The 22,486-nt window shown below is 39.3% G+C and overlaps 1 protein-coding gene across 3 annotated transcripts in view; it reads right to left on the bottom strand.

The window, feature by feature from the left end:
* Window positions 1-22,486, bottom strand: part of USP4 (ubiquitin specific peptidase 4) — a 68,486-nt gene that overhangs the window by 29,850 nt on the left and 16,150 nt on the right. Inside the window, exons 3-10 of one of the 3 annotated variants that reach the window (XM_069095721.1) lie at window positions 17,775-17,905; window positions 16,086-16,212; window positions 14,808-14,953; window positions 14,224-14,285; window positions 9,073-9,207; window positions 7,903-8,017; window positions 6,606-6,779; window positions 1,906-6,480 (exon numbers count right to left, since the gene is read on the bottom strand). In XM_069095721.1, the coding sequence (XP_068951822.1) occupies window positions 6,412-6,480; window positions 6,606-6,779; window positions 7,903-8,017; window positions 9,073-9,207; window positions 14,224-14,285; window positions 14,808-14,953; window positions 16,086-16,212; window positions 17,775-17,905 (959 nt within the window). In that variant the 3' untranslated portion in view covers window positions 1,906-6,411. Of the gene's footprint in view, window positions 1-1,905; window positions 6,481-6,605; window positions 6,780-7,902; window positions 8,018-9,072; window positions 9,208-14,223; window positions 14,286-14,807; window positions 14,954-16,085; window positions 16,213-17,774; window positions 17,906-22,486 lie in introns of those variants that run through there. The other 2 variants (XM_069095719.1, XM_069095720.1) reach the window with 2 other exon arrangements.

Genomic DNA, 22,486 nt, shown 5'->3' with positions numbered 1-22,486 from the left:
CACTAGGGCACTCCATTATAGGCCAGTTCTCCCTCTCCCCTTCCAAGCGGACAACAATCCATTAATGACTATTTTGGGGGTCTAGTCATTCAACTGCTAAATAAAGCTGTGATTTCACTGAGGAAAATGCTCCCCTCCACCATATCTTCTATGCTTTAGTAGACAGTACTTAGTAAGATGCTGTGGCCAAAAAAGGCATTATCTAATAGCCAATTTTCGGGCAACAAGATTCTCTGAACTTGGCTATATTGTCTTCAATTGACAAATACACAAGCTAATCCTGGGCTCATCTGAAAAAGTTCTCAAAACCTGCCAGAGCTTATGCCACCTTCCTCAGCCTAGAAAATCCTCATGGCATGATGAGGTACTGGAAGCATATTCTAATGAAGGAAATGGAAACATTATAAACAAATAATACCACCAAAAGAAAACAGACTACAGAAATTGCAATCAGAAATAGCTTCTGGCAGAGTCCAAATCATTATTTTGTATATACAAAACAAGTTAAGGGCTAGAATAGGCAGATTTCCTGGTAAGAAGAGACCCCATTCAGTAGGAACCATGCCAAAATGCTTCATCCAGTATAAAACTAATAATAAAATTTTGGGAGACATGATCCAAAATTAAGTTATAAGGGAAGATACTTGGTTTTAAGTCCCAGGTTGCTACAACTGAGGACATCTTATCTCTTCCACTTAACAGTTTCTGAAATTCTCAGAAATGCCACATAGTCAAATTGATCCAGATTAGGGATTATCTCAAAAGAATGATTTGTAGGAAGGCAAGGTTGGGGATATATTCCCAAACATCCTTATTTTCCTTTAAATATATCATACCAATATACCATCAGATATACTAATGATATATTTACTTTCCATCTATCATACTTCTATTTATCTAAATCATCTTGAAACTTTTTATCTTTACCCAGAAGCTCTTCCTGATAAGTATGTATATAATTATTTATAAACTATTCCCTACAGGACAAAGGGACTCAGGAAAGATAATAGCATTTGTTTCAAATTTCAACAAGAACACAATGGAAATTATGCCAGGAATGTCTATCTTACCTTTTCTCTAGTTTCTTTCATTCCTTCTCATTCTGACTCCAGCCTAACTCCAAAGTCAGGAAAGTTTTTATAGGGTCTCCAACTCAGAAAGACCAGTGGGGCAGCAACTCTTGCTTTAAGCTTGTATTTTATTCATCTCAATGCTGATCTAAGTCCTCACTTTCTGATGGTACTAGATACTGCTTTCCTTTTTCTAAGCTTTTAAGGTAGATGCTAAATTTGTTAAGTTTTTCTTTTACTTTAACCTTGTTAAGTTTTTCTTTTACTTCTTAACAAATATAAGTATTTGACATTACAAATTTCCTCAGTATTATCTTGGAAATATCTCTCAGATTTTTATATGTGGTACCTAAAAGTCATCTTTAATTTATTATTTTATTTCATTTTCACTTAAGCATTATTTAATAAATCATTTTTAACTTTTCACATGGATTTGCACCAGGGATTCTTAACTTTCTGTCTGTCGGTAATCTGATGGAGACCTATGGATCCTCTCAGAAGGTTTTTAAATGCATAAGATATAGGATTACAAAGGAAATCAATTATACTGAAAAAGTTATCAAAATACTTAAAAAACAAGCTCACCGAGTCTAGATAAGAACTGCCAGATCTATACCATCTACTTAAACATATCTCACTTTATTCCATTATGGTTCATATGTACAGTGCAGAATATGTCTACTCTTTTACATTATAACTCTGGGACCCATCAAATTTTTATGTTCACTCCATGTATATTTCCAAAGAAAACAATATGCCTGTTTTTCCCATTAAGTTTTTATATTTTTCTCTAAGTTTTGTTAACCCTAGTTTAACATACTACTCAGCTCTGAAATTTTTTCTTTTTTGCTGGATTTAATTTTCTGATATAATGAAAGTAGTGTGGAAATCTCTAACTATTGTTATCTGCTTTTGTAAGACTTGAATTTTTTCTTTATAAATTTTACTTCAAAACAATTTGTTTCATATATATTTAGAAGTATATACTTTCCAAAGGATTATCTACATTTGGTATTTTCCCCATGGACTACCACAATGTTCCACAGAAGCAGAAATTGAATATGTATTGAAGTAGTCTGATTTTTCAAGACCACTTGTCCAAAACTCTCTTCTTTTATATCATAATCATTTCATAAACTTGGCACACTTTCTTCTTTCTACCTCTCTAACCCTGTCTATCCCCAAACCTTGCCCCAATACACATAGGAGGTTTCCTAAATTCCTAAGAGACTTTTGGACTCAGGTAGGCTGATTCTCTAACATATATGACACCCCTGTCTTTCTTAAGTTAAGGAAGTCCTTGATTTAAGAATAGGCGACTGAAAAACACCCTATAGATTATTAGCAGTCTATTGCTACATTCTTTGCCGGAGAGGCCTTTCCTACCACTGTTGTAGGAGCCTCCACATAGCCCCTTGAACACATCTTTACTGACCCCAACACTGAGAAAGGAACAATCCAGTTGATGGAGCCTGCATTTCACAACTCTTTATTGCTATCTGGACTCAAAACACAGAGACAAAAATACTATTTCAGCTCAAAGAGGCTTTTGATCTGAGAACATAGCTACCATGTAAAATCCATTACAAATCCCAAACAACCAATGTGCACATAACTTTCTTTTTTTTTTTTAATTCTTTAATTTATTAATTTGTTTCCTTTTAGTTTACAGGATTCAATTCCACAATTCCTTGAATTTCACATTTTGTCCCCCTCCCTCCCCTCCCCTCCATGGCGTCTTATAATCAAGTATAGGATCTGTAGATACTTTCACATTATACAATGGTCAGGTTATAAGGATGGATTGTACCAGCTGGGATGAAAAATGGTATAGAGGACATAAAATCAAATAACAGAACGAAAAAGATCAGGTATTTTGCTTCCACCTGGATATAAATTTAGTTCTTTCTAGTTCTTTCTTTGGATGCACGTTTTTCTCTCCATCATGTGTCTTTTGGGATTGACTTATATCCCTGCATTGTTGAGAAGAGTCCAGTCTATCAAAGTTGGTCATCACACATACCATTGTGTCTGTAATTGTGTACAAATTCCTCCTGGTTCTACTCTTCTCACTCAGCATCAGTTCTTTTAAGCCTCTCCAGGTAAATATGAAGACCGCCTGCTCCCCGTTTCTTATAGTGCAATAATATTCCATAACATGCATATACCACAACTTGTTCAGCCATTCCCCAATTGATGGACACCCCCTTAATTTCCAATTCTTTGCCACAACAAAAAGAGCTTCTATAAACATTTTTGTACATATGGGTCTTTCTCCCATTTCTATGATCTCTTTGGGATATAACCCTAGGAGTGGTATTGCTGGATCAAAGGGTATGAAAGTATTTATAGCCCTTTCAGCATAGTTCCAGATTGCTCTCCAGAAAGGCTGGATCAGTTCACAGCTCCACCAACAATGCATTAGTGTTCCAGTTTGCCCACATCCTCTCCAATAACTTTCTGAACAACCGATTTGTAAAATGAGCACTATCTGAACCTAAAAAAATATTTTAAAAGGCCAGTTTAATAGTGTCACTCACAGGTCCAATATAACTCATGTTTAATTAAAAAAGGCTCATTTAAAAACCAGAAAACCTGTGTTAAGGATTTGCTATTGGATAAAAAGCTGGGAAAACTTGACAGAAGTTTGGTAGAAATTAGATTTAGAGCAATACTTCACACCAGAACCCAAGATAAGCTCCAAATGAGAAGCGGCCAGGTGGCTCAGCGAGTAACAGCACCAGCCCCAGTGTCGGGATGACACTGGGATGATACCTAGCACCACACCCAGAAATAACTGGCCATGTAACCTTGAGCAAGTTACTTAACCCCAATTGCATAAAAAAAAAAAAGATAAGCTCCAAATGGACACATGACCTAGATATAAAATGGCGTATCATAAACAAAGTAAAAGAACAATGAAATTAACTTTAATATCCATGGCTGGGGAAAGAGTTCATGACCAAGCATAGGATAGAGAGTACAACAGAAAATAAAATGGAAAATTTTGATTACATAAAATTTAAAAGTATGTGCACAAACCCAATGCATCCGAAATTAGAAGGGCAACAATTAACTGGGTAAAAAAATCTTGGCAGCAGTTTTCTCTGATCAAGGTCTCATTTCCAAGTTATAAAAAGAACAGATGTAAATTAAGAATAAGAGCCATTCCTCAACTGATAAATAGTCAAAGGATATAAAAAAGGAGTTTTCAAGGAAAAAATCCTATCTATAGCCATAAAAATAGCTAGTGTTCATACAGCATTTTAAGCTGCAAAGGCCTTAACAAATATCATCTCACAGATGAGGTAACTGAAGCTAAGAAAAGTTAATGTCTTGCCCCAGGTCACAAAAATACATGAGGCTGGATTTTAAATTAGGTCTTTCTGACCAAAAGTAAATGCAACACTACCTAGCAGCCTCCACATGAAAACATGCTAATTCTGTCTCACACCCTGTAATAGTAATGGGATTTAAAGATCCCCTTGTATTGGCTTGGTTTTTGGATTGTGTTAAAACCCAGAGCTTGTGAATCCCACTTGTGGGATGGACTTGTTGATGTGAAAAGAGAGACACGAACTGGGAGGAGCTGGTGACACAAGCAAAGAGAGAGGCAGAAGAACTTTTTGGAAGCAGCATCTTGGAGGCAGAGAGAGACTGAGAGGATTGCTGAGGGCCAGTCTGAATTGCGCAGGACTTTTGAGACCTGCCAAGGACTGAGGAGACATGGCTGTTATGCTGGTACTTTGTCTGTCTGTTTTGATGTTGTTTTGCCAGATTTGTCCACTGGTGAAAGACAGCCCTATTGTTGCAGAGGTCCTGGAACCTTGCTGTTGGTTCAGAGCTCCTGAGACTGTTCCGCAGACAAAGAGTGAATTCTGTCTACTGGTGAAGGACAGTGCTGTTGTTGCAGAGGTCCTGAAACCTGGCCGTTGGTTAAGAAGCCCTGAAGAACGATTTTCTTGTTGTATGTTTACAGAAATCCTGGAAGAGGGTTTTGCTAATGTTTTCAGGGGTCCTAGGACTGTTCTGCAGACAGAGAATGAATTAATGAAGACACTGGCAATGTATCTTGTGGCCTTGCTAAGCTTTGTCTCCCCAGGAATAAAGATTGCTGAGAACTTGCCTCAGGTCAAGATGAAGAAAAGACCTCTCTTTGGGTATTAGATGCTGTGCTTAAGCTTGTTGTAATTCTGGGGTAGATTCAATTGTAATCCAAGGGTGGGGAACTTTTGACTTTTTTGTGCTCTGTGATTGAACAAATGAATGTATTTTACTTATGATTGGAAACTAATCTCCATTTGAGAAGAGGGGCTTTGTGGTTGATTAAATGAATGTACAGCCTAGGGGTGGAGTAGTACTTAGAAGAGGGTCTTTGGGATTGACTAAATCAATTATAATGTCCAGGGGTAGAGTAGTACTTGGAGATTATTGAATTATACTTGGTGAATGCTGTATTTTGAATTATGCTATATTTTGATTTTCTCTGTTCTTAATTTTTCACTGAATAAAATGGAGAGCACCTATGCTGGTATTTTGAATCTTGGGAAGTTGTCTTTGCTTGGCATCACACACCCCAAGACTGGCAAAGGTGACAAAAATGGAAAATCACAAATGTTGGAAGGGCCGTAGGAAAACAGGCACACTGATGTCCTGCTTGTGGAAGTGTGAATGAGCATAGCCATTCTGAAAAGCCATCAGGAACTGGAGTCTAAAAGTGGATAAACTGTGAATACTCTTTGATCCTGTGAGACCACTACTAGGCATAAAGCCAATAAGATCCAAGAAAGAGAAAAAGGTCCCATATGTACAAAAATATTTATAAAAGTTCTTTTTCTGGTGGCAAAGAACTAGAAACTAAGGGGGTGCCCATCAACTGGAGAATGGCTAATGTATGGTGTATGAATATAATGAAATATTATTGTGCTGTAAGAAATGATGAAAGGAAAGGTATGGTTTCAGAGAAACCTGAGATGACTTATATAAAATGATGCATAATCAAGTGAGCAGAACCAGGAAAATTTATGCTTTAACAATAACAATGAAAACAATTTTGAAATCCTTAAGAACTCTGAACAATGCAATAATCAACTGCAATTCCAAAGGACTGATGATGAAGAAATGCTACCCACCTGACAGGGGGACCATATATGTAGAATGAAATAAATATTTTTGGACAAAATCAACATGGGAATTTGTCTTGCTTGACTGTATTTATTTGTTACAAACATTCTGGTTTTTCTTCCCCCACAGAAGTGAAAGAGTGAGTGGTGGCCAGGTAGCACAGCGAGTAAGAGCACCAGCTCCAGTGTTGGGATGACCTGGGGATCAAATCCCAGGCTCAGACACTTAGCACACACCCAGAAACACCTGGCCATGTAACCTTGAGCAAGTTACTTAACCCTGATTGCTTTAAAAAAAAAAAAAGTGAAAGAGTGAGAGAAAATAAATGCTGCACCATTGAAAAATAATTTAATTTTAAAACAGCAGAAGGAAAAAAAATTAAGTAATTCTCACAAGGGAATATCTACCTACTTTGAACATCCGTGGGGCCACTTGTGTGTTCCTCCCAGACCACATCTGTTTGATGAGTTCGGCATAGGCCTCAGCAATTTCCCCTTTCATGCCCAGAGGATTATCTCTGTTGATTTCAGCCTCATATTCATCTTTTAGAAAGTATTCGGTCAAAGGTGCAGTGTTACTCAAGCACTGAAAAGAGAATTTTGTCAGGGCATACACATCCTTACTAAAACAAGTAAAGAATAACCAAATATATTAACCAATAACATGTACAAAATAAACAAATCCTGAAGTAGTCAATTATCATCTTTTCAAAGTAAGTTTTAGAAGTTTCCAAAGGATAATAAGAATGAGCATCCACAGACTGTGCTGACACAGCCAACAGTCTTATACTTACTAAGTGCTCTCAACACGCACTACCTCATCCTATCACAATTATCGTGGGCTATGAGCCAAGACCCAGGTGCCTTAACTCTCAGTTCAGTATTCATTCCATTAGGCCAACTCAGTAGATACAAAAAACCTCCCACCATCATTAATATATCTAACGCTTCTTGCAAGATTCCATGCTTTTGGAAATTCAAGATTAAATGAGCTCACTTTGAGATGATAGCCTTTGACTTTCTCCCTAAGTTTGTGAAACACTAGGGCTTCTAGAACTTCCAAAGGTAGCAGTTCTGAGCCAAAGCTTTCTGAAATAATTGGCGAGATGTATGTTATTACCCAAGAGTAAAGTCCATGGGCAGAGCAGAGGTGTAGACTGCTAAAAGTCACCCCTAATTCCCCACAGTGAATTCTGAAGGTCACAAGGCAAGTGCTCCAATATTCTCAGAAGTATAGCCCTTAGAAATAGCAAGATTCAAAAGTGAACTTTATATACATAATTTTATCTCTCTGTCTTTTTCCCCCAATATAGACAAAGTTTGAAGAAGGCAGGGACCTAGCCTTTTCTAAGTCTTTTTAATCCTTCCAAAGCCTGCATCCATTGGTTCTTAATAAGTTTTTACTGCATGAGTCAATGAATCTAGGAAAAAAATTCTGGTGTCCTAAAAAATAATTACATCCACCTATATTAAAATATTTTAGCATTTACAGTTGGCACCTAATAAGTCAGAGAAATGATTCAGGGCTCTTTTAAACTTGAGCTTGGGAACCTGTAGAACACAGAAAATCAAAAGTTGACTATGGAAAGTGTAACAGGTTATTATGCACCACAGCTGTCACAACTTCCAATAATTTGAAAATTCCTGGGAAAATTAGAGTTGTCTTTGACAACTAGTTAATTCTTTAGATGGAGGCTTTGCACCTCTACCTGCAAAGCAGAATTCATGAAGCAGGTGTTCCCCAGGTTTCCAAGTCCACAAAGCCCAGGCTGAGTGTGAGATTGAGACTCTCGGCAACTATAAGAATTGGAGAAGCCAGAACCTCTGGAAGAAAACAGAAACACTCATCAGAAATAGAAGAATATACCCAACAACAAATGTGTACAGATGACCCATTATAGGGTTCTAATCCACCTCCTATTAAATGTATCTAGCTATGTACATCAAACCTCATTCAACAACATCACACAATCAAGTTGGGCCACATTAGTGCTTTGTTCTACATCTTGCTCCTCTGTGAATAATGGCGGGATTGAAGAGGGGCTAGACTTGTCATTTCACTATATACAGGGTACACCCAGTAAGAAAATTCCCTCTAACAACACAAGATAGCACCCTCTCTGCCTCTTGCGATCTTAGAAGGTGGCCTTAAAAAGTGAAAGGTTAAGGTGACTTTCTCAGGTTCACAAAGCCAGTGTCAGGGATGGGATTAAAACCTAGGTCTTCTTCACTTTGAGACTAGCTCTCTATTAATGATGCTGCCACACTGCCTCTCCCTTGATGGAGAAATCTAAATTCTTCTCATCTTGCAGAGTGAAGTAAATATTAATTTTGAAGGGGGCTGGGTCCTGGCTAGCTACTGGACACGAACAAGATAAGCTTGAAGCCAATTCCCCACCCAACCTCTCCACTCTGCTCCCCCCAGCCCAGCCCCTACCTATGGATTTTCTGAACTTACAACTGCATTCCTCTCTCTTCCCTGCCATTACAAAGTTGTTATGATGAAAGAAAAAAGTTTATTACTAGGGTTTATTACTGTGATCTTCAGCTACTGAACAGGCCATAATTACTAAAAATAAAATTGCCACAGTACCTCAGCACTAGTCACTTAAAGAGTTGGAAAAAAATAGCTAGGTTAATTTTGTTAAACACAACTAGGAGGCAGAGGCTGGGGGGGTGGTGAAGCTATCTAAAGTGGCTACAGAACTGACTGAAACAAAGGGCAAAAGGCACCGCCTTCCCCAAAACAAACCACCAAGGGGAACTAGCAAATCCTAAGCCCATCACACCAAGGACACAGATGGACAGACACTCAAAGCCAGGAGGATCTGGAAAAGATGCCAAGGAAAGAGAAGCTGTGAGAAAAGTCCCGCTCTTACCCCCTGCTGAGACCGGAGCTGTGCACGCCAGAAGAGTTAGCACTATCACCATTTGTAATGGGAGAAGCAGACATGGAGGAATAGGAACTTGCTGATGATTTTGGAGAGGTAGTAAAAGCTCTGCTAGTGCTTGATCTGGGAGAGAGGAAAGAAGCAGGAATAATGCTATTGACTTTTTACTGTGCCTTGGGGCACTTTTCAAGGAAGAGGGAACATTTCCCAGAGTTCAATTACTTCATACAAAAAGTTCATTTTCATATAACTTCAAGGCAGGTTCCAGTTACACAAGGGTTAAGAAATTCACAAATTTCCTATCTCCTTGACCTTGCATGCATTTGGGTTTCCCTATGTGGTCATGGACAACATGTTCAGGATGAAAAAATCACATACACTTTGGGAATTTGGGGATTGCTAATTTAAAAGAATCCCTTGTGAAAGAATGAGAGAAAGAGAAACAACAGCAGAATTTTAGAAGTATTTTCCCTAAAAGCTTGAAATAAATAAGGTTAAACTAGCTTGTGAAAATTCTCTCCAGCAGAAAGGAAACTTCTCAATAATAGGACATGTTTTTGTCTGTGCATACCCAGCACCTAGCACCACCTTGCCTGGAAAATGGTAGGTAAGAAATGGCTGTTAAACCAAAATGTATGAAAATGCCTCTACAGTTTTAGCATACTCTCCAAGTGAAATGAGGAAGCAAAAATAAACTTATCAAAAATGAGTGTGAGAATGACAGGAACTATTTCAACTTCATGTATGTGATTCTAAAACTTTAATATTTTTTATTGATGCATAATTTGGATTTATACTTACTTCTAGGATGGTTAAATCCAACAAACCACCAGGATGTTCTCTATCTGAATTAAAAGTTCTATAAGGCATTTAATAGATGGTGACTTTTGAAGTCTTCTTTTACAAGTATACAACTGTGATGTTAGCTCAGAATATCAAATTCTAATAGGTTAGACAAAGGAAGTGATTAAATAGCAAAAACAGTCAACATAAAGTGCCCAATATAGTGGTATCAGATCTGAACTAGAGTTCCTTTTGAAAAAATAGAAACTATGAGGGGCAGAGATAAGGGTAGTCAGTGTCTACACTAATAAAATTAGCATACCTTAGAAAACAGCATCTAACAGGTTATTTAAGAAATGAAATTCTATCCCTGACTCCACTAATAACTTTTCAAGTGACAGGGAACCCACCTTGCCCAGTGCTGTACCTACCAGAAGATAAACCTCCATTAGCAAAAAAGTGCATTTTATTCTTACATAATATATATGCCCAGTCTTTTATACTATAAATTTGTTTAGCTGCCTAGATAGGGAAACACATCAAATGAGGATATTTACCAGCACATAACTTAATATGAACCACTAAGTTATACCCATCACCATCATTTCCACATTCCAATAATATCCAAATATCCAAATAATCCAAATCAGTGATACAAAGACCAAAGTCAGAGAAAGAAAGAGAAGACAGTGAAATGAAAATCCAAATTACCTTTCACTGTATTCACTACCAATCTCAGGGGTGGGGAACCTGAGGCCTCAAATCCACATGTGGCCCTCTAGGTCCTCAAGTATGACCCTTTGACTGAATCCAACCTTCAAAGAATAAATCCCTTAATAAAAGGACTTGTTCTGTAAAACCTGGATTCACTCAGTCAAAGCGTAGTACCCAAGGACCTAGAAGGCCACATGTGACCTTGAGGCAGAAGGTTCCCCACCCCTGACCTATCCCATGCATTACTTGTTAAGGAATAAACTGCTGGGAAAAGTTAGCGATGAATATAATTAAAAGTACAATAAATCAAACAACCAATCAAGTTAGTGGACACACTAGTCCAATCTACAAGTATGGCTAGTCCCTTTACCGCAGAAAAGCACTGAAAATGAAGTCTAAAACACTGTATTTTTGTCCTGGTCCTGCCACTTTACTGTCAGCGTAACCCTGGGCAAGTGATTCACTTCTTTCCCTCTTTGAGGACTCAATTTCTACCAAATAAAGGGTATGAATTAAATGACTTCTAGGGTACCTTCAAACTTAAAATCTATGATTCTATTAAATTTTTTCTTGCTGAAAAATAATGTAAATTTAATTCAAAAGATAAACTGTTCAGAAAACTCCAGATAAAAGAGCTGTCAAGAGTTCTCAGTGCAAATATATTTGCCCAAAAATGATAGCTAAATCTTGGAACAAAATCTCCAAGTGTGAAAATAATTCTTATGGGCGGCTAGGTAGCGCTGTGAAGAGAGCACCAGCCCTGGAGTCAGGAGGACCTGAGTTCAAATCCGGCCTCAGACACTTGACACACTTACTAGCCACATGACTTTGGGCAAGTCACTTAATCCCAACTGCCCTCCAAAAAGCAAAAAAAATAATAATAATTCTTTTCTGAGAATTGCAAAGAGGGGAGATGCTGAACCAAAGAGGTCTTCTCTAGATCCTCCAAGTCTATTAACTAGGATCTACTGGAGAAAACATCTACATAACATTGTATGAAGTGTCTATTTTTAAATTGCAATCATGTTTGGTCTTGCCAGTACTCTTTAAATCTTAAAAGTTATCATAAATGTCAGAGATGGGTAAGGAGAGCATGATTAAGTCTCATTGTACTTGTATATTTGGTATTTTATAAATTCCTATAAAGAAGACAAATTAAGGTATTATTTAATAAAGGTACAGTTCTCCATAGGTGCTTGGGTAGGTCAAGAGAGAACCTGACTGCAGCCAATATTCTCCGGAAAGCCCAGGCAAAGCATTCTTGTTTATGTGCCACAATGGCTGCACTGTTTAAGATATTGGGACCAAAACCCACACTCATTTCTTTTTCTTTCTTTCTTTCTTTCTTTCTTTCTTTCTTTCTTTTGTCTGAGGCTGGATTTGAACTCAGGTCCTCCTGACTCCAGGGCTGGTGCTCTATTTACTGCATCACCTAGCCACCCCCTCATTTCTTTTTCTAAATAAACTCATTAAATAGAGCATGTTGGATTCAGATCAGTCTTCTGTCCAAGAAACTTGTTTAAAATCCTAAAAATAATCCTACTTTGGAAGATCTACTTAAACACTCAAACCATTATATCTATATTTTTTTTAAGTTGAAGAAAACTACTGTAAAGGGATACCCAAATTTTTTCTAATACTGTATAAAGAAAATAACAGCTATTGTTCTAATTTCCATAACTACTTTGGGAAGAGCTTCCTTCCTTGAAAGGGGAAAAGCTATACTAGTTCCACCTAGGGCTCACAGCAATTAACCTTTTTTTAAAAAGAAACTTAGTGTGAATTCAACACAAAAGGTATAGTACTAACCAAAATCATCATTAAAATTCAAGGAAAAAAATAAACACTTGACCTAAAATGTGATTCCCAACAGACACAATGGTCAGGGATCTGCAAGTCACTTGCATGTATGAGAATTAAGTAATATCACACTCACAGAAATTTTTCTACTTCCCCACCAGGAGACAAGAGATAGTGCTAACCATAGTAATAAAACCAGTCTTGCACTATGCTTACCAAGGTTGCTGGTCACCCTTGGGGAACCATATTTATAAGGCTACATTGGGACCAGTCCAAGGGTGGGGAACCTGAGGCCTTTGAGGTCACATGTGGCCCTTTAGGTCTTCAAGTGCAGCCCTTGAATTGAATCCAAACTTCACAGACTGTAATAACATAATAATAATAACATTAATAATCAAAAATCCTTAATAAAAGGATTTGTTCTGTGAAGTTTAGATTCAGTTCAAGGGCCATACCTGGCCTCAGGACCTCAGATTCCCCACCCCAATCTAGTCTAATACAGTTGACAATTAAAACTAACAAAACAACATGAAGTTACAACAGGTCTCAACATAGACCAGGCTGTTTTCTTCCCAGAATGTTTTTGTTACTCTCCTAATGAGCTACTATGAAGAATTCTTTTCCCACATAAGAGACCCTCCACCTCAATTGTAAATCATTATAAAGAAGGCATGTTGGGCCTCACTCAGACACCCAGAGGTAACACTTCTGAAGAGATGACAGCAGCTTCAGCTGATTTGTAAAGTTGTGTCTCTAAAGACAGCAAAAGCTCCTTTGGGCCTATACTGGCAAGTCCTATAGATTCTATAAGGATAAGAGCCCCACAGCTTCTCATTTCTTCAGCATATCATTAGTTACAGCACCTTTTTCTTTTATCTGGGCCAGAGAGGAGGGAAACCTCTAACCTAATAAAAGTTTTTGTCAAAAGCCAGGCCAACATTGGCAAAGGAAGGCACAACAGCTGCCCTACAGTCATCCTCTTTTCCCTTTGCCCCCAGCTTAGAAAGAAAAATCAATTCTTCTCCTCCCAAGGACGTATTCTACACTATATATAAATGTACCTATAACCAAAAAATTTTCTTGGCAAATTCCAGGGACAACTATTAACAACTCCCTAATCAAAGGCAACACTTTGATGGCAATGAGACAGAGTTAAACTGCTATTACCTTTAATGCAGCCAAAACCTTGTGCCCACTGAACTGTTCTTCTGGGCTCCCAGCCAGATTAATCACAAAGAGGGGGAGTAAAAGCACATCATTAAAACAACAGAAGAGGCGGCCAGGTAGCACAGAGAGTAAGAACACTGGCCCCAGTGTCGGGATGACCTGGGGATTGAATCTGGGCTCAAACACTTAGCACCCACCCAGAAACACCTGGCCGTGTAACCTTGAGCAAGTTACTTAACCCCAATTGCTTAGGGGCAGCCAGGTGGCTCAGCGAGTAAGAGCACTGGCTCCAGTGTCGGGATGACCTGGGGATCAAATCCAGGCTCAGATACTTAGCACCACACCCAGAAATAACTGGCCGTGTAACCTTGAGCAAGTTACTTAACCCCAACTGCTTTAAAAAAAAAAACACAAGAGAAGCCTTAGCAGAGTTAAGTGCAATAGTTTTCCTGATACCGTGCTCTTCTGACAGACTAATCTTGGACGAAAAAAGGTCACCTATTATGCCTCATACAAAGAACAAGTCCCGAGCAAGTGAATATGCACTTTAGAATTTCAGGAAAAGTTTTCCACCAAGTCAGAGAAAAATTCTCTAGCATCAATAAATGCTTTAGAATGGAGTTTCTCACTCAAACATCTGAACACTGGGCTAAAACAGGAAGAAACCTCACTTACTTGGACTGAAGTGTCTGTCTAGGCCATGTGCCATCTTCATTTTGGGGCTCAATGACTAGTACCTGAATGAAAGGGAATAATACATTAAGGCAATGTCCTTATTGTCACACTACCATTATACATTTTCTATTCTATAAAAAGAAATTCAAGGACGCCAGGATCTAACCAACTTTTGCAAAGAGGACAAGTTCTTGAAATTCTACAATATATTTATGTACACATACCAGAAAGAGCAATCTGCAATCAATAAAAGAAGCATTTGCTAAACACTTACATACAAGGTACTGTGCTAAGAACTGGAAGTTTAAAAAAATGGATAAAAGTAGCCCCTGTCCTCAAGAAGCTTACATTGTAGTCAGGGACACAACATGTAAATAACTAGGTGGCTACAAGATATATAACACTGAGTAGATAGAATGTAACTTTGTAGAGGAAGGTTCTAGAAGCTGCAGGAGATAGAATGGCCTCCTGCAAACAGTGGCATTTAAGCCAAGTCATCAAGCATACTTGAGATTCTAAAAGGCAGAAGTTAAAGAGAGAGCATTCCAGGCACAAGGGCCAAACACAAGTTCAGAGTCACATACCTGCCCCTGGTATAAACCAGCATCCTGCACAGTGTTGTCTGGCTTGCTGAGCTGCTCATATGTATTACTCATATACTTGTTCCATAACCTTGTTTCCCTCTCATCAGGAATGTTAAAGAGCTTCCGCATTTCCTTCTCAATGGTTGCTAATTAGAGACAAATACACAGTTTAGCTGTTTTTCTACAGTCAAGTCTCTAATGTAATAGCAAGAACCACGTCTGAAAAACTGAACAAGGCTGAATTAAAGTCCCACAATGACACTAAAATAAAGATAAGTCATTCAGGAACATTTTCAAGTTTTCTCATAGTATTCTGCAGCTGAAATTCCTCCTGTCTAATACCTGGACCACTGATGAATCCTAAAAAAAACCATCACCCATGTGAGTCCTCTAACACAGCCTTCTTGGCTCTTGGTACAAAAAGCAGCAGTTGGCTGGCACTTCCAATATGACTACAACTGCCAACTGCTTCAGCTGGGCTGACTTTACACCAAGATCTTTCAAACATGTTGGGAGCTACAGTCTTAACTCTAGGGAGTTGCTTTCAGGCAAAATTCAAACTTCACCAAAACAGAAAACATGAAAGACAACTCAATGTGAACTGATGCATGTGCTGTCAGGAGCGGTACGTGTGTGTTGGCTGTTGGCTGGTTCCTGAACTTTTTTTTCTTTTTTAATCTTTGTCACAATGAAAGATGGAGGCAAGAGAAGAGGAAGAGGCTAAACACAGCAAGGCATACTCAGAAAAGAATAGGCTATAAAAAAACAAACATAACCCAAAAACTAAGAAGGGTACAGGCTGCAGCATGAAAAAGAAAGTAAGGGCGTACTTTGCTATACTATATCCCTAACCCCTTCCAGATGACTCAATACTGTACACACCTTCATACAGTCAATTCAATTCCTTTCCCTAAATTTTCATCCCAGAGCTGGTGCTTGTCACTAGCATAAGCCTAAATAACTGGCACTATTTCTAAGGTTCTGGTGACAGAGAAGTCATGGCTAGAGCTCAGTGCACACCAAGGACAAGAATGAGGGTGTTTTTCAGCTCCAACATTGATATCCACTCCCAATAGGAAACAGCAGCCATAGTTCTATAGCCCTAGTCCATGAATGGGAAAGCTACCAAAACACAATCAAGTACACAGTGCCCTTCTCAGATTTGGAAATAAAGAAAAGACTGTAAAGGGGGAGAAATTCCATTCCCACTCATTCCCAATGACACTGGGTCTGAACTAAACTGTACCACATACCAAACCCATCTTAGTAGATGCTCACCTATGGTATCTGCTTTGCTGAAATGGCAACTCAGCATATTGGTGGGGTCGCTGTTTTCACAGAGCTTCAGTTCCAGCAAATAAACCTCTACTTTGCAGTGTTTGACAAAGAGGCCATGTTCCACAACCTATGACAAGAGGCATCAAGGTGAAGGAGAGAAGGGGATGCCATATCAAAGAGAAGCTATACACACAGAAACTAAAGAGCAAGTCAACAAGTTAACATTGAAACATGAATCACCTTCCCTGAGTGGCTAGGTAACCGGATCTACAGATTAAAATAAAAGACACTGTCCAGAACACCAACAGAAAGTCTACCCCACAGGTTAAGTTCCACTAGGAAATGGAAAAGAAGGCCCTGCCTTCACATAGCCAGTGCCAAAGAGGCAGCAGTCACACTACAATCTCCTAAAAGAGAAAGTAGATATGACAGAGGCCCATAGGCGACGCTGGAAGGTCAGGTTAGCCGCAGTCTACTTTAAAACAAGTAAACTTTACTGTACATATTTCTAACATAGTAAAGAGACATCTACCACATTACAAAGGCTCAAAAATGAATTCATTTCTGTTACAAGTGAAATGATTACAAAAACAAAGGATCATCAAATGTGCCTATAAACTTAGCTCTTGAGTCAGATACCAAAAAATGGGTATACTCAGTGTTTATAAGTTTGAACATGTGTACAGAATGTTCAAGATAATGCCTACTGTCAAAGCTATTATCATAGCTTACAGGGTATAGGAAATTAAATCAAACAACTACCTACTATTTTTCCTTCTCCTGTCTACTCTAGAACCTACTCAAGAGCCCAGATTCCTAACTACTGAAAAAGTTATTCCTCACCCCGTGGTGATTCTGAGCAGCTTAGTTTAACCACAACTCTCCTTCCTATATTTTGAAGAAGGAAATATACAAAGTATGCAAAGCCAAGAGACTTGCACAATACTAAAACACCATGTGGCATTAGAGTGATGGAAATTCTCCTATGTTGGAATAAAGCAAATGTGAAAAATGTAGAAGCCTTCAAAATATATGGATCTCTGTGAGAGACATAGCTTTGGTGGAAGTCGTAGCACTTTTGTGTCTACATATTTAGGGGCCAGGCCTTCCTAAGGATCAGGATTACTGATATATGTGTCTACTGAACCACAGGAATCTGCTCATCCCCCAGAGGCTCAAATTTACCCTGCTGTAAAATCTTGGTTTTAGAATTGTTCATGGGTGTTACCCAAAGTCCAAGCAATGAAAAATACAAGTATCTGACTTTTTTAAGGGAAATGAGGTGCAAAGTATTGAAATATTTACTTCAAATAGACCTTTCACTATTATGGCTCTCCTATATCCAGACTACAACTATGCTTAGATGAATGCTATACTTACCGTAAACTAAACAGCAATAATGCTGTTCTGATGCCAGTCACACTGACAATAACAATAATGCTACTTTTGCTACTGCTCACTTCTACAACACCCCTCTCCCCCCAAAAAAACTGAATTTGGAATAATTTCCAGATGCAGAGAAGTGGGAAGTCAAAGGACAAAAACACTTTCATTCAGTTCAATTAAGTCTGTTTAGCTTAACTTGAATCCAGCACAAGCAGGCAGATTTGTCCTCCAATCGAACTCTGTGAAGAACAGAAATACCAGACCATAGGGGGTTATACAAGCATAACAGTACAAAGCACTTACTTTTCTCACTATAGGCTGCTGCCCTTCTACACAGCCATACCAGTTCACTAATTTATTCCAGGCTTCAGTAGGAACCAATACATAGTCTAGCTCATCAATTAAATGTTCCTTTAAGGTCTGACTTTCAGGATCTGAAAAGAAAAGAAAAAAAAAATCATGAGATATGCAGCCCTTCTCTGAAGGAATATGTTTCAAGTGATTTCTGGATACTCTGAGGAACCTGTGACTTCATCCATTTGAGCAAACTGAAACTGCCCTCCATGTTTTGTCTCATATCAAGTGATCCTTTAGCATTTCCTTCTTTAAAACAATTTCTTTTAATTATGAACGTGAAAAACATCCATGGCTTTCCATAAAACCACCACAATCACCATTATTTAAGTAGGTTCCCACGAAGTCTTCATAAAATAGAATTTTTAAATAGAAACAAAATTTTTATTTGTCATAAAAGGAGTCAACAATACATAAGTAATTCAAACTTACTATGTCAAACTCAAGATGAAAGACATCACCAGCAAAAACTGATGAAGAATCATTCCTCCCTCATCTGGAGACCAGACTATAATAGCCATATTCTACTACCACCTTCTAAGTCTATAATGTTCTGAAGTCTATAATGGCTGAAGATACAGGAAGTCGGGGGCGGAGCCAAGATGGCGGAGTAGAAGCACGACCCTCCCGCAGCTCCGGCTTCCACCCTCCCCAATCCATGTAAAAAGGGGACTCTAAACAAACTTTGGAGCTGCAGAACCCACAAAATGACACAGAGAAGCTAACTTCCCGCTGAGAACAGCCCAGCAGGCCAGCAGGAATCGGCCAGCGCAGCGCTCTGGGAGCCTAGCCCAGCCCCACGCCGAAGCTTTAGCCCCAGGGCAGGCCTGACTAGCCGACAGCCAGAGGGACTCCGGATCAGCAGCAGCTGTGGCTGTTTCCAGATTTATCAACACATAGATGCGAAGGACAAGGTAAGAGGCCAGTGCATTCTGGACTTTGGGACCCAGTAAGTGGGAGTGCGTGGCTTTTACCTCTGGGGCGAGAAACCGCTGAGACCCCGGCACAGCCTGCCAGTGCCACGTGGTGGCTTCAGCTCCTGGCCTGCATAGTGTAGGGGGACCAAGCACCAGTCTGAGGGGTCATCGCTCTTGCTTTAACCTGCTTGGATCTGGATTGCAGTCTAGGGTGGAGGTCCTGGGGTGTGTGTCCAGCTTGCCAGAGCGTGTGGAGACCTCAGAGAGGGCACCCATCTAATACCTCCGGCAGCTGAGAAAACCCCAGCGTTTGGGACGAAAACTCCCCTGTCTGGTGGCAGAGTCCTACTGTGGCAAAAAGCCCAAAAGTCAAATCACTGAGTGGCAAAATGAGCAGGCAAAGGAAACAAAGCAGACAGAAGATTCCAACATTACACTCCTATTTTGGGGATAAGAAGGAGCAAGGCATGGAACAGGAGGAAATCAGTGAAGTCAGAACTCCTGCACCAAAAGCTTCAAAGGAAAATACAAGCTGGTTACAGGCCATAGAGGACCTTAAGAAGCAGATAAGAGAAGTGGAGGAAAAATTGGGAAGAGAAATGAGAACAATGCAAGAAAATTATGAAATGAGAGTCAACAGCCTGACTGAAGAAAATAATACCTTAAAAAACAGACTGACTCAAATGACAAAGGAGGCTCAGAAAGGCAATGAGGAGAAGAATGCCTTAAAAAGTCGAATTTGCCAGATGGAAAAAGAATCTCAAAAGCTCACTGAGGAGAATCATTGCTTCAGAATTAGATTGGAGCAAATGGAAGCTAATGACTTTATGAGAGATCAAGATGCTGTTAAACAGATCCAAACAAATGAAAGAATAGAAGGCAATGTGAAATATCTCATGGGAAAAACCACTGACCTGGAAAATAGATCCAGGAGAGATAATTTAAAAATTACTGGACTGCCTGAGAGCCATGACCAAAGTAAGAGCCTGGAAAGCATCCTCCAGGAAGTTCTCAAAGAAAACTGCCCTGATGTTTTAGAACCAGAGGGCAAAATAGAGGTTGAAAGAATCCACCGATCACCTCCTGAAAAAGATCCCAAAAAGAAAACTCCTAGGAATATTATAGCCAGGTTCCAGAATTCCCAGATTAAGGAGAGAATATTACAAGCAGCCAGGAAGAAACAATTTGAATATTGTGGAAACACAATCAGGATAACCCAGGATCTGGCAGCTTCTACACTGAGGGATTGAAGGGCCTGGAATGTGATATTCCGGAGGTCAAGGGAGCTGGGATTAAAACCAAGAGTCACCTACCCAGCAAAACTGAGTATCCTGTTTCAGGGGAAAATATGGTCATTCAGTGGAATACAGGACTTTCAAGCATTCTTGCTGAAAAAACCAGAGCTGAATAGAAAATTTGACATTCAGATACAAGAAGCAAGAGAAGCATGAGAAGGTAAACAGGGAAAAGAAATCATAAGGAACTTATCAAAGTTGAACTATTTTTTTTTAAGCAATTGGGGTTGAGTGGCTTGCTCGGGGTTGCACGGCCAGTTGTTGTTTCTGGGTGTGGTGCTGGGTGTCTGGGCCCGGATTTGAGCCGGGTTGTCCCGGCACTGAGGCCGGTGCTCTTGCTTGCTGAGCCACTTGGCCAAAGTTGAACTAATAACATTCCTACATGGAAAAACAATAATTGTAACTTATGAAACTTTTCTCAGTAGTTGAAGGGATTAGAAATATATATATTATATATATATGTCTTTATATGAGGGTATGCAGGCATATGAATACATATGTGAATGTGTGTATATATGTTTACAGGTATACATAGATAGAGGGCACGGGACCAATTTAACAGGAAGGGATGATACTTAAAAGGTGAAATTAAGAGGTGAGAGGGATATAATGAGAGGAGATGGGGAGAGACAGAGTGGGGCAACTATCTCATACAGAAGAGGCAAGGGAAAATGGTTACAATGGAGGGGAAGAATAGGAAGGCAAAAGGGAATGGGTCAACCTTATTCCTATTGAATCTGGCTTGAGGAGGGAGGGAAATACACACTAAATAGGGGATCTCACCCTCCAGGAGAATAGGGGGGGGAGGGGATGTGACGGGGGATGATGGAAGGGAGGGAAGGCTGGGGGGGAGGGAAGTTGGAAGCACCCACTTTTGAAAAGGGACAGGATCAAAGTAGAGAATAGAACAAGTGGGATGTGGGATAGGAGGGAGGGAAATATAGTCAGTCTTTTACAATATATCTGCTATGTTATTGTTTTGCATTAGCCACACATGTACAACCTATACTGAACTGCTTATCTTCCCAGTAAGGGTGGGTGATAAGGGAGGAAGGGAATGAATCTGGAATTCAAAGTTTTAAAATCAAATGTTTAAATATATATATACTATTATCAATATTGTTTTACATGTAATTGGGAAATATAGAGATCCACCATGCCCTACTCGAAAAGTTGAAACCGGTATGGGAGAAAATATGGGAGAGAGCAGATCAGAGGTGGGGATATCCTGTGGGACTGCTGTTTTGGGGGGATGGGTGGGGGAAAAACGGGGAGAAAATTTGTAACTCAAAATCTGGCGGAAACGAACCTTGTAAATCAGAAGTTAATAAAGCATTTAAAAAAAAAAAAAGATGATACAAGAAGTCCTACATTAGATAAACTGATTGGGGGTATAGGGGATAGAGTGCTATTTCTATCTACTCTTGCCAGCAATGTAGCAAGTCATTTAACCTCAGAGATTTTTTCCTCATTTGTAAAATGGAAATAATAGATGTAAAGCCTGTCTCACATCATTGCAAGGCTCAAACAAGGTGTTTACATAAAGCACTCAAACTTCAAAATGCATACAAAATCCAACTACCAGCAGTAGATCCCAGCTCCATACCAGGAACAGATAGGTGTGCTGGTTGAAAGGAAGATAAAGACAAAGGTAAAAGAGTACCTGCCATCAAACTGAAGTTTTATCTGAGACATGTACCGCATTGGGAGACCCAGGGATCGGTCCCAGCCTCAGATACTTGGCACCCACACAAAATAACTGGCCGTGTAACCTTGAGCAAGTTACTTAACCCCAATTGCTTTAAAAAAAAAAAAGAAAAAAATGCACCCACACAAAATAACTGGCCGTGTAACCTTGAGCACGTGTGTATACATGTCCAGCATAGAACAAAGATAAGCATTGTGAAGATAATTTTGATACTCCTACTCAATTTAATCAGTATTTACTCAGATCACTTTGATTTAATGGGTATCAGTGATTGTAAGGAGAACAGAGTTGTTTGATTAAGTTAATGATATAAAAATAAGAGTTATGTAGACAACAAGTTCATCCATTATGTACTGATGATTCTATTGTGTTAGATTTACCAGATAGATTCATGCTGTGTTAATTAAGCCTGTTATAAGAACATGTATTGACTTGGGTTAAGAATTTATTGTATTGGGGCGGCTAGGTGGCGCAGTGAATAAAGCACTGGCCCTGGAGTCAGGAGGACCTGAGTTCAAGTCTGGCCTCTGACACTTAACACAAAAACTAGCTGTGTGACCTTGGGCAAGTCACTTAACCCCAATTGCCTTCCAAAAAGCAAAATAAATAAATAAATAAAAGGAGTGGCTCTTTTTGGGGCGGCCAGGTGGCGCAGTAAGAGCGCTGGCCCCGGCACTGGGAGACCAGGGATCGGTTCCGGCCTCAGATACTTGGCACCCACACAAAATAACTGGCCGTGTA

Source organism: Petaurus breviceps, unplaced genomic scaffold (genome assembly GCF_028583685.1).
Source record: "Petaurus breviceps papuanus isolate PSGF00001 unplaced genomic scaffold, PetGlider_PUasm1.0 227, whole genome shotgun sequence".
NCBI classification, from domain to species: Eukaryota; Metazoa; Chordata; class Mammalia; order Diprotodontia; family Petauridae; genus Petaurus; species Petaurus breviceps.
This window is presented reverse-complemented; position numbering and strand designations above follow the sequence as displayed.